Source organism: Colossoma macropomum, unplaced genomic scaffold, assembly GCF_904425465.1.
Source record: "Colossoma macropomum unplaced genomic scaffold, Colossoma_macropomum, whole genome shotgun sequence".
Classification (NCBI taxonomy): Eukaryota; Metazoa; Chordata; class Actinopteri; order Characiformes; family Serrasalmidae; genus Colossoma; species Colossoma macropomum.
Window position 1 is genome coordinate 1,763,402 of NW_023494784.1, and position 13,414 is coordinate 1,776,815.

Below are 13,414 nucleotides of genomic sequence, written 5' to 3' on the forward strand. Positions count from 1 at the left end.
ACAGACTTAAACTGCAGTGTATTTTGTTACAGCTGTCTGAATGGACAAAATAGGCTTAATCAGAATGTGTTTATTATGTTTAATGTAACAAATACAGTAACATTATATTGAATGTAGAATCTGAACTCAACTCCACAGTTTCCACAGAGTGAACACAGTTTCTGGATCACCGACATCCAGTGAGAGCAACAGTGGCTGCATGTTCCAACCAATGAGTGTATGCACCGGTCAGGCATAACATTCTGACCACCTCCTTGTTTCTACGCTCATTGTCCACTTTATCAGCTCCACTTACTATATAGGTGCACTTTGTAGTTCTACAGTTACAGACTGTAGTCCATCTGTTTCTCTGATACTTTGTTAGCCCCCTTTTACCCTGTTCTTCAGTGATCAGGACCCCCATGGACCCTCACAGAGCAGGTACTATTGGGTGGTGGATCATTCTCAGCACTGCAGTAACACTGACGTGGTGGTGGTGTGTTAGTGTGTGTTGCGCTGGTCTGAGTGGATCAGACACAGCAGTGCTGCTGGAGTGTTTAAACACTGTGTCCACTCACTGTCCACTCTATTAGACACTCCTACCTTGTCAGTCCACCTTGTAGATGTAAAGTCAGAGACGATAGCTCATCTGCTACTGCACAGTTTGTGTTGGTCATCCTCTAGTCCTTCATCAGTGGTCACAGGACGCTGTTGGCTGGATATTTTTGGTTGGTGGACTATTCTCAGTCCAGCAGTGACACTGAGGTGTTTTAAAAACTCCAGCAGCACTGCTGTGTCTGATCCACTCAGACCAGCGCAACACACACTAACACACCACCACCACGTCAGTGTTACTGCAGTGCTGAGAATGATCCACCACCCAAATAGTACCTGCTCTGTGAGGGTCCATGGGGGTCCTGACCACTGAAGAACAGGGTAAAAGGGGGCTAACAAAGTATCAGAGAAACAGATGGACTACAGTCTGTAACTGTAGAACTACAAAGTGCACCTATATAGTAAGTGGAGCTGATAAAATGGACAATGAGCGTAGAAACAAGGAGGTGGTCAGAATGTTATGCCTGACCGGTGTAAACTTGTATATTTTCAATATATCAGTTTTCACAAGCTTGTCTGCTCATGAGGAACATCAGTCCTGGTCATACTGTAATTGTGGTTGATACAGCACCCATATTATAGAGCATCCCTGCTCAAATGAATGTTTTCTTTCTCCAGACAGCAGCTGGAGCTGAAGGAGGACTACGCCACGAGGACGGAACAACTGACCGAGAACGAGAGGAGAAATAAAGGTGTGTGGGTTCTTTACCATTTGATCGACATTCGATCGAGTGGCATTCATGCCCGCGTGCCGGACGATGATGTAAGCCACAATTTTATCCTAAAAAGTGTTTTGAACAAGGGCTAAAAAAATTATTCAACATTATCAATAATGTCGACACTAAGAAATCGTTGACAGATATACGTTATCAGTTTTTCATTTATATTGTCAATGTGACGTCCAACCTACAGTGATTTAATTTAAAGAAGGCCTCAATTAACGTGTAGTGTTGTAGCTCTGTGAGCAGAAAGCAAAAGAAACAGAACTATTATGGCTGAAAGTTAAAAAAGAACTGAAGTCTGGGAGCATTTTATTACAATATAAGATAAAGTAGTCATATACAGCATATGCACATCTGGAAGCACAACGCAGCAGAACGATCAGTAAACGGTAGCTTTGCCTCCAAGCTGGTGTTCTGACACTCCAAACTGCTGCCTGTGGATGTTTAGTTCACACTGTAAGTCAGAATGAGGTGACTTTCTCCAAACGTCACTAAAGCTCTTTGTGTTTCGTTAATATACCAACGTTAGTCACTGGAATGTTTTATGCTGTGCAGCAACTTCAAGAAGCTGTTGACAGCTCACCCTGTCACAGCATTACATACATTAGCTAGTCTGTCACATTTGCAGGCCACATTTAAGCCGATGAATCGAGTATTAGTCGATTAATTCACACGAATAATCAAATATCTAAATTTGTACATTTTTTTGTACATTAAGGCCCATTTCACCCCTCGCCCCTACCACTTAGCCCTGTGTTTTGCGTGTTCACGTCTAGGGGTAGGGTGTCCCAATCTTTGTTGAGATAGAGGGGGAGGGTGAAGTATTAGAGCTACATGACCCTCCCAACGGAGGGTTTTCAGAGACTCGAAACAGAGTGATACGAGAAAAAAAGAAAAACCGGCAAGATGGAGAACAAGAGACCAAAGAAACCCACAAATGTGAGAATTTTCTCTGTTAAAAATTACAATAACCACTGTATTGTCTTAGTTTAATGTCGTTTCAGTGTATTTTGGTCGTTTTCTTCATAACAAGCATAAAAAATCACTAATAGCATGCTAATATCTCGGTAGCTAGCTACTAACTTTCCCGTTCCACCTTAAATAGTCCAGCAGTTCTGACTCCTGAAGCGCCAGAATGTAACTGCTGCACCATTTAAGGTGGAACGGGAAAATTCGAACGAGAATCTGGAGAATATCTGACTTCAGCTTCATATCACTGAAGAATTAGGGGTGGGTGATAATAAATAATTGCCCCCCTCTTTGAAGGCATATGATGCCCTAAATGTAACTAAAGCCCAGCAGTGAGGAGCTGAACTTTACCCTCCTCTGCTGTCACTGCAGACTGGCAGGGTCGCCTACAGAGCAGCGCTGGTAGCTGTTAATGAAGTGATGCTCTTTTTATTTGAGGGTCCCATTTCAGAGGAAGATTTCAACCACTACCCTGTAACTCAGTTCCAAGGGGTTAGGGTGACACTCGAAAACAAGGGGTAGGGGTAAAAAGAAGAAATGGGATTGGGCCTAACAGTTATGCCTGGCCGTCATGTTCCCCGACCGCGACCGACTGAAAAGTTGAGAAAATTCTCAGCTCTTACTGGAACACTCCATTAACCGCTGCCATCGCCACTGCTGGTGTCTGAAATTTGTAAAAAACACGGAATTTCTGGTTTGCCATCGTCCATCTACCACCATAACCTGAAAAACAGAAAAAGTCATGACCATAGATGTGATATATGTTGGTCATTCTTCATACAGCAGTCAATCACTGGTTCCTACCAATTCCTATCAAATTCCTATGAGGCGTCTGAAGGTCTGACTCTCTTGTGCTCTCTCTCTCTTGATCTCAGAGGAGACAGCGAGGCTCCAGAAAGAAGCCGCCATCCTCGACGTGAAGGCGGAAGAGCATGAACGAACCGTAACTGAACTAAGGCGAATGCAGGTGTGTTTCCTATCACACACACGAATCACAGAAAAACAAACACTGATGCACTCCTTACACAAAATGGACTGAAGTATGGACAAAATTCAGGCAGCTACTGGTTTTGAAATCCATGGTTGAAACTAACAAGTGCAAATGTGACAAGCAGCAGGTGGCACGATACACCATTAAGTGCTGCTCTCCAACCCTCCCAACACTACCAATATAAGGCTAACAAATAACAGAAGAAAGCAGATCTGCATCATCTTACGATAAGAATGACTTAATAATCACAGAATACACAGTGAACATTTGTATTTGAGCTCTGGAATTTTTCCTTTATCTTGCTTATAATCAGCCTTATTTAGTTATTTTAACTGTTCCAAGTGAGGATACAGTCACCAAGCACTAGCACGTGACCAATAAGTGCACCACAATATAAACTGGAATAACGTTATGACATCGTATCGATCAGTTTTTAGAATCATCACTATTTATACAACAGTTAGGTCCAGCCATGCAAGCTGATTGGTTGAGAAGCGTTCTAACTGTGCTGTTATTTCACCATAACATCATGGGTTTTTCACAAACACTGTATCACTCTGCTAAGACGCCGTTGCTAAGCAACGACTTTGACAGCTGTAGGAGACGCTCAAGCCGTTTGAACGTTTTTACTTCCTACTTTGCCACAAACAGAAAATGGACACTTTTAAGATCACATTTGACCGACAGCCGATTTAGTCAGACTCTGAAGATGAGACGACACTAAATTCTCAAACTGTCATCACCACTGAGCAGCTTTTCAGTCGGCAGCTGTGACAGAAGAACAACTAAACAACCTGGAATCAGCCAGAAATGAACCCAATACCATTCGCCAAACGTGTAGTCTGATCTTCAGAGTCTGACCAAATCAGACTGAGCCATAAAACTGACGCAATAAGAAACAGAAAAGCTGCTCAGTGGTGATGACAGTTTGGGAGTTTAGTGTAAGGAGCTGGAGAACGAACTGCCGGCTGTGCAGCGAGTGGGCGGAGCTCGTTACTCTGACGTAGCAACAAGCTGCTCGTTAAGGAACTATAATTTGGTGAAGGAACTGCGAACATTAAAACATATTAAACGCCGCGTTCACGGCCCAGTTTATTAATTACATACATACATACATCATCTAAACCGCTTATCCTTCTGGGTCGCGGTGGGGTGCTGGAGCCTATCCCAGCTGTCATTGGGCGGAAGGCAGGATACACCCTGGACAGGTCGCCAGTCCATCGCAGGGCAGTTTATTAATTTATTACTTTATTTATTTAACTGTTGTATTAAAGCAATAGAACACTCGAGGAGTGTGTTATCGCCAATAACATCACGGCTGTGATGATCTACGGCGACCAAATCACAGCCGTGATGTTATTTGGCGATAACACACTCCCTCTCAGGTTCTATTGCTTAAGTAAGCCATGTTTGTTTACCAGTGTCACATCAGCTACCTTGAAAACTAATGCTAGTGCTATTAGCATAATGCTAGCAGTTAAAGAATATGACAAATATCACATCATTCTGGGTATCTATAGCCATTATGGGTGTCATGTGACCGAGTAGAAATCATTTTTTTGCTTAAGTCTTCTTTTAAACCATCTTTTAAATCTTGGGTATCTTAAGGATAAAAACAATCCTAGAAGTATTCCTGTTTGCGAGGGTAGTCTGGATAACATGTTGCAGGTGGAGTTGGACTCATTGCGGGAGCAGGGTGGCGCTCTAACCCGGCAGAACGCCTTGCTGCGGGAGCGCCTGGAGGCCATGAGCGATTACACGGCTCTGCGAAGCGAGCGGCTGGAGCTACAGGCTGAGGTTCATCTGCTGAAGGAACAGCTGGAGAAGAAACAGCAGGAGAACCAGAGACTCCGCAAAGGTCAGGAAACCTACATGATATGTAGTTTGAGCATTTTTGGCCTTTACAGCAATGTCATCAAGTGCGTGTTAGTATGTAGTGATGAGACAGAATTTTCGAAAAGTCGAAAAGTGTGAAAAAATTTAGGGTTTTTGGTCAGCAAATTAGTTTATCTCTAACATCTTATGTTCTCATTTTGAAGCACCCTCAGCTGTCTGAACTCTGTACTCCACCAGAGGGCAGTGCAGAGCTGCGTCTATGTTTTGTTCAGACGTTTTTTAATCTGTTGAGTCCAGTGAAGGAAACAGAAAGACTACTGCAGCCGTCTAAAGGCCACCGCACACCAGACGAGACGCTCCACACCGCGCAGCAGATAGTACAGAGCTCAGCTGTAGCACAGAGGAGGAGTAGCTAATAACATTTAACTGAGGTAACAGACGATTATCATTTGTCTGTTTATGTAGATTGATTGACAGTCTCGGTGTAATAAAACAGGTGTATAAATTAAGTAAATAGCCTTGTAATCTCCATACACAAACGCTGGCAGTAGAATGGGTCGTACTGAAGGGCTCAGTGACTATAAACATGGCACTATTATAGGATGCTGCCTTTGTCAGTTTGTGAAATTTCTGCCCTGCTAGGTCTGCCCCGGCCAACTGTAAGTGCTACTATTCTGAAATACAAGCGTCTATACTCTCAGAAATATAGGTATGAAACTGTCACTGGGTCAGTTCCCCTCTTGTCCCTGGGGTGGGACCCTCAAGGCTCCATCTCAGTACCTTTAGTCAGGGAACATAACTGAACCATAATCCACTGAATGATATGTTCTAAGCTGTACTGACTCCACACACCCCGTCTCGTCTCCAGGCTTTTATTTTACTGTTCTGTTTAAAACATTCGGTTATGAAAAGGTACAAATACGAACTTTTCACCTGGAAAAACTTATTTAAGGTTCACAATCAGACCTTAAAACCACTGTTGGAGCTTTGAGGGAACATTTACACTGTTTGTACCTTGATGGATGAAAAATGTACCTGAACTGAACCTTTATTTCTAACAGTGTAGGAGAAGCAGTAGCTCAACTGTTAGACCAACCAGACTCACAGTGCTAAATCACTTAGCGTGTAAAAGTTGTCTATCCTGTGTTGCGTCGCTCACTACAGAGCTCCAGACTGCCTCTGGAAGCGACATCAGCACAAGAACTGTGCATTGAGAGCTTCATGAAATGGGTTTGCAGGGCTGAGCAGCTGCACACAGGCCTAAGGTCACTATGCGCAATGCCAAGTGTCGGCTGGAGTGGTGTAAAGCGCCGCCACTGGACTCTGGATCAGTGTAAAACGTGTTCTCTGGAGTGATGAATCAGCTTCTCTATCTGTCAGTCTGATGATGAATCTGGGTTTGGTGGAGGTCAGGAGAACGTTACCTACCGGAACGCAGAGCCAACAGTACAGTTTGGTGGAGGAGGGATGATGGGCTGGGCTGTTTATCAGGGTTTGGGCTCCTCAGTTCCAGTGAAGGGTGATGTTGATGCTGCAGCACAAAGACATTTTACACGGTCATCTGCTTCCAGCTTTGTGTCAGCAGTTTGGGGAAGAGCCTCACAAACGCTCTTTTGACTGAATGGGCAAAAATTCCCACAGACACTCCAAAATCTTGTGGAAAGCTTCCCAGAAGAGTGGAGGCTGTTACAGCCACAAAGCGGTGCAACTCCATATTAATGCCCGTGGTTTTGGAATGGGATGTCCAACTGGCTCATATAGGTGTCCACATACTTTTGACCATATAGTGCAATTTCTGTGCAACAACAGTAACACGAATCAATTCAAAAACAATCAAATTTGCATGCAGCATGTTCAGTTACTCCACTAAGTTACTAGCCACATTAGCAGCTCGTATTTTAACACGACATATTGTTCACACTATAAAATAATTCATCGTCTTACTGCAGTTCTTCCAGCTGTCACTGCTGTTCTGTGTATGTTAAGCCTTTGAGAATTCAAGTAGCCATTGCGGTTGTGCTTGATCTCCTAGCACAGATAGTATGTAAAAATGAGGCAGTACCATTAGAAGTGCACTCATTAGTGTAGTAGGTGAAGTACAGAAGTGTGTGGTTTGGGACGCGGCATTAGATCAGCCTCTGAGACGCGTTCAGCAGCTCCAGTACCTGATCAGAGCTGCTCATAAAACATTTCCATGTGGAATTTTAAGGTATTTCCTGATCAAAGATGCATTTATTGGTGTGATTTTTTTGTTGCGTGATTGTTGTTGACTTCTTATTCGCCAGGTTGTTTTCTGAAATTCATTCTACGTATAAGGCTCCTAAATGTAAGTGCTGCAACATTTAAGGTGGAACAGAAATTTAGAATAAGACACTGGCAAATAAGAAGCCAACTCCACCTCAATTGTGTTTATTATTATTAAAGAGCTTTGGCAGCTTTTGTAGCCATTTTTATTAGTTTTTGTTAAATCTTCCTCAGAATCCTGATCGGAATGTTCTGAACTCTGGAGAAATGCAGGTTATACCAATCCAGTCCACTAGTTTAGCTGATCTTCTCCTCGTAGTGTTTCTGGAGGCGCATCTAAAGCGTCCACATATCTGTTCATGTGTTTTCGTGGTCATTCTGGTCAGTGTTGTTGGTGTTTATCCTCCTGCAGGGCTGTATCTGCAGTAACGGTGATGAGACGAGCTCCATCAGAGCTCAGTCAGAGTCACACCTCACCTACCAGCATGGCTGTTTCCTTAATAACAAGATCAAATACTATGAGTTGCTATTAAATGAAATAATTACTAACTCAAATTTACTAATTTGCTAACTGAATTTAACATTTAGTGATTTTTTTGTGATCAATATTTTATTAACAAGTAAACACATAGAACATAAGAACTATGTTCAAAAAGCCCAAGATATATTTTGTTATGCAATTCAAAGGTAGTACATCGACTTCATTGGTGTGAAAGCTAGACTGTCCAGAATTAGACCTAATTTGGACTCTACATGCGAGACACTGCAAGTTTACTACATATGTTTTGGACAGGCCCAAGATTACATCATCTCATTTGGAAATCCATCTTTTATACTCTCTAAAATTCTGGAAGAACCAATGAGCTACTCTCCTTATGTTGCATTATTCGGTGTTGCACCGCCAGATACCCAATTAAATAATTATGAATGCAACATATTGGCCTTTTGCACTTTGCTGGCCAGGCGATTAACACTGCTTTCCCCCTAATTATCCTCAGTGTATCAAAGAGGTTATGCAATATCTCAAGCTGGAGAAGATGAGATGCTCTCTTCAAGGATCTGTACAGAGATTTTATAGGATTTGGCAGCCCTTCCTGACATATGTGGATAAAATGGACCTGAAAATGTGGCTCCAAAACTGCAGTTTTTATATAGTACAGGTTACAATATCTCAGTTTTTATATAGTGTTGGAATTTATACAGCTTTGTCTTATTGATGTAGGTCTGGAGGGAGGGTGGGATGGGTAGGTTTGGATGTATGGGACTGTTTGTCTTGTGTATATTGTGAAATCTTTGATAAAAAACCTTGATCAAAAAATATGCCCATAGGGTTCTTCACAATAGATATAGTATAGAGTTAATAATTACTATTAGATGCCAAAGTAGTAATATTAATGACGGTAGTAGTGATGGTCAGTGGTCATACTCACATAAGAGATACGTATTAAAGCAGTAAATAAATAAATAAAGTTTAGTGAAAGAAAGAATTTCACACTGGAGCTCAAAGTCAAACATTGATAGTGTAGTAAACAGCCTAGTTTGTCCATTTAACTGCAGAAAAGTCCAGCAAGTTCAGGCAGTTTTGAGAACCGCTTTGTTTGTGGATCTATTTTAAGGGAAAAGAGGCCAGACTGAATCTGCTGAAACGCACACGGGGCGTTTTTCCTCAGTGGTAGCTTGTGGTCCGGAGGTGTTGGGTGTTTTTGCGAAGGGTAAACGGGGACGAGCTGGAGGAGGCCTCGCGGGATGTGCTCTGCTTGTCAATTTGACTCTCTTGGCTGAGATGGTGTGATTGCTGGGAAAGAGCTGAAAAGGGTCAGGCAGCGGGACAGAGTGGCGGCTCCGTCCCAAACACCCATGCTAACTCTCCCGGGACAACAGCACACTGTTGCTTCACACGGTCACTGCGGTCAGCCAATGCTGAGGCTCTGCAGAGTTATTGATATCGCTGATGGATCAGTGATATTAAGTGACCCGTTTTATAATGTAATAAATGGACAAATGTGAAAATGTTAATGGTTTCATGCTTGAATGTGAGTCTTTTATAGCTTACAGTCACCACCTGCTCACTGCTATCACAGCAGTACAGGCTGAGCTAGTAAGCGGAAACACAAAACACCATCGTAGTTACAGAAAAAACATCTAAAATGCCCCCAAACGTTACTTTTAGCATGAGAATAATTTATATCCGGACAAAAAAGATCAGTATGTGGGGAAAACTGATAAAAAAAAAAAGTAAAATATGAGTCAATTAACAAAAACAAACAAAGTTGCTAAGATTGCTGGCACGCTGCCCCCTTTCTGCAATATTTATATTATTTAAGACTTTCTGCTGTTTGAGTTTAAGAAATGTGACAACCCACAATCGTATCAGTCAGTAAAGCACATTTCGCTTAAATAACTGGATTCCTTTTCATTTTTCACCATTCAAAATTTTAGAATGACCATTTTCAATAATATAAAAGCAGCATGGTGGCAGATAAATATAAATATATAAAATATAAAATAAAAAGATAAATACAGCGCTGTAGATGATTCAGACTAACTACTTCAAATTAAAACACAGTTAACTTCCAGAATGATTTTTGCCATTGAATGTATCTCAAAAGGCAGATAATTTGACCAAAATTTCCTATAAATAGATAATTACAGCAAATATTTATCTGCGAGCAGCTCGTTGTTGTTGCCAATTATATAACAGTTAGTTCGGGCTTGAGAATGATTAGTTGAGAAGTGCTCTAACTGTGCGGTTATTTCATCATGACGTCACGTTTTTTTCACTCTGCTGAGACGCCGTTGCTAAGCAACAACTTTGACAGCTGTAGGAGACGCTCAAGCCATTTGAAAGTTTTTACTTCTTACTTTGCCACAAACAGAAAATGGACACTTTTAAGATCACATTTAACCGACAGCCGATTTGGTCAGACTCTGAAGATGAGACGACACTAAATTCCCAAACTGTCATCACCACTGAGCAGCTTTTCAGTCGGCAGCTGAGACAGAAGAACAGCTGAACAACCTGGAATCAGCCAGAAATGAACCCAACACCATTCGCCAAACGTGTAGTCTGATCTTCAGAGTCTGACCAAATCAGACTGAGCCATAAAACTGCCGCAATATCAGGTTCAGCTCAGTTTTGTCAGTTTTTGCCAGATCAGTATTAATGTTGTTTTGTTCCAGCCGGTCTGTAAAGCATCTTACAGCCCATTTAGTTTGGCAAATGGTGTTGGGTTCATTTCTGGCTGATTTCAGGTTGTTCAGCTGTTCTTCTGTCACAGCTGCCGACTGAAAAGCTGCTCAGTGGTGATGACAGTTTGGGAATTTAGTGTAAGAAGCTGGAGAACGAACTGCCGGCTGAGCAGCGAGTGGGCGGAGCTCGTTACTCTGACGCAGCAACAAGCTGCTCGTTAAGGAACTATAATTTGGTGAAGGAACTGCGAACATTAAAACATATTAAACGCCGCGTTCACGGCCCAGTTTATTAATTTATTACTTTATTTATTTAACTGTTGTATTAAAGCAATAGAACACTCGAGGAGTGTGTTATCGCCAATAACATCACGGCTGTGATTTGGGCGCATCACCAGCCGAAGGCTTTTTCAGCTGATATTATCAGTTATTGGATTTTTAACTCATTTGGTATTGATGACAGTTTTTGTATCAGTCACTTCCTACTGTCCATCTTTTGGGGTTAAGGTGGACATTCTCTTAAAAAAAGAAATCAGTATTGGTTGCAAATTTTTATATCAGTCAGACTCTTCCATCTGCTGCATTCTGCTCAGTGACAGCCAGGAGGAGCCTTTAGTCTAGAACCCTGTACTGTCCTGCCTCCAGTGACACCATGCAGAGTGTACACTGGCAAAGTCTGGATATGTGTGTTTACTGTTTGCTCCCAAATATAGAGAGCTTCAAATTTTCACTCCCAAAAACTCCCTTTTCCATAGTAACTCTGTTGGTTTAGAGTTTACTGTGCACTACATAAGGTTTGCACTCGGTTTATGGCAAGAGGAGATTCTGAGCCTATTTAGGACTAATTTCAATATTAGTCATGGCTTCTTTTCATCTGTGGGCAAACGCTCATACATAAACACCATTAAGTCCACGGAGCATTTTAGAAATAGAGATTTTTGCCCTAATTGAGTGTCCTCAAACTATTCAGTCAGAGCCATTGCCTCATCTGACTCTCCTCTTCTGTATTTTAATATTTTATAGTAACGTTAAAACCTTATTCATTTTGCTCTTGTGTTACTGTTTTGTTTTCCGGTGTCGACCAGAGGAGGATGGGTTCCCCTGTAGAGTCTTGGTTCCTCTCAGCGTTTCTTCTTCTTGCTCTTAGGGAGTTTTTCCTGGCCTCTGTCGCCATTGGTGACGCTCATGGGGGCTCGGACATGGATTTTTTAGTAAAGCTGCTTTGCGATAACGCCTGTTGTAAAAAGTGCTGTATGAATAAATAATAAACATCGACTCCTTTAGCAGTCTTTCCAGCAAAGAATCTCCCTTTCTTCCTTAGTGCATTGTGGTTCTCCATGAAAATCAATCAAACGGATCTTATTTGAGTTACATTTACAAGAGACAAATACATCAAATACTTCATTGAGACAGAACCATCCTTCAGCAAAAACCCCTGCTGTTTGCAGTCATGCCAATAGGTTTGCATAAGCTTCCATTATTTGTTATATGATGTAAACATTGTAGCTCCAGTGGTAAAACTAAAGAAGCAAACTTTAGACTCGTTTGTGTTGGCTGACCGAGTACATTTAGGGTGGAAACTGGGGAAATTTGATGTTTGGCCAAAGAATTGCTTTAACCAACAACTCCTCTAATCATTACAGCATGTAAGACAGCATGATTTACACTTTTGCTGCATCCTCTGATTGATCATTAGACAGTGTACGTCTTTCTCCACAGCCCAGAACCCTAAGATTGGTACCGTTGGGAACACCGTTAAACACTCAGCTATTGTGAGATAAATAAACAGCCCAGGTTTGTGATGTTCTCCTCCTTCAGAGCTGAGTGGACCCTCTCAGGAGCAGCTGTCCCTGCAGGCGGAGGTCAGGAGGCTGGAGACGGCCCGCAAGCTCGACCAGGAAGAGTTCCAAAACCAGAAAGAAATGTTCCACACCCAGCTTACGCAGGAGGTGAGGCGAAGTGCAACTGACAGTCCTGCAGCCCCCAAATAACACAAACACATTCACTGAGTTACAACATGAGCTGTAACTTTTACCAGATGCTATCAGCACCTTCAGCGCACAGCAGCAGACCTGCCAGCCTTTATGCAACTTGCATGGCAAGGTGACGTTTAGATGTCAGAGTACGCTGATAAGATTCGTCACTCTAAACTACACAAAAAGCTGGTGATGCTGTGATAATCAAGCAGCATCCAGCCTTCAGAAGAACCAAAGAACAAGAAGAGTTCGACCAATCATAGCGCAGGGTTTGTTCCCTGGGCATGCAATGTCAGTCATTTCAAGAGACTGCAAATCGACAGCAGCACGAAATGTTTTTTTTATCGCTCTCGTTCGCCTCCTCACTCCGTCTGGCTGGTTCCACATGGGGTGGACGGTGCTTTGAACTCCTTTGCATTGGTAAATGGGCTGGACTGGATGTGGAAAGTTGAAATGTGAATTGAGTTATTAATTCAGACCTGCTGACCTCGGGAGAATACTTAACGTTAATAACGTTAGCCTAACTTGACGTAATTTGCAAGCTAGCTTGCTTGTTCACCAAGTTGGCAAAGTAGTGTTGTGAACCCGAGAGGGAGTGTGTTATCGCGAAATAACATCACGGCTGTGATTTGGTCGCCGTAGATCATCACAGCCGTGATGTTATTGGCGATAACACACTCCTCGAGTGTTCTACTGCTTTAATACAACAGTTAAATAAATGAAGTAATAAATTAATAAACTGGGCCGTGAACGCAGCGTTTAATATGTTTTAATGTTCGCAGTTCCTTCACCAAATTATAGTTCCTTAACGAGCAGCTTGTTGCTACGTCAGAGTAACGAGCTCCGCCCACTCGCTGCTCAGCCAGCAGTTCGTTCTCCAGCTCCTTACACTA

General features: G+C 42.3%; 1 protein-coding gene across 1 annotated transcript in view; it reads left to right on the forward strand.

Moving 5' to 3' along the window:
• ofd1 (OFD1 centriole and centriolar satellite protein) overlaps positions 1-13,414 on the forward strand; it is a 36,749-nt gene that overhangs the window by 12,280 nt on the left and 11,055 nt on the right. The window contains exons 10-13 of the mRNA XM_036572439.1: positions 1,213-1,286; positions 3,161-3,252; positions 4,945-5,134; positions 12,364-12,494. Of these exons, the coding sequence (XP_036428332.1) occupies positions 1,213-1,286; positions 3,161-3,252; positions 4,945-5,134; positions 12,364-12,494 (487 nt within the window). The remainder of the gene's footprint in view (positions 1-1,212; positions 1,287-3,160; positions 3,253-4,944; positions 5,135-12,363; positions 12,495-13,414) is intronic.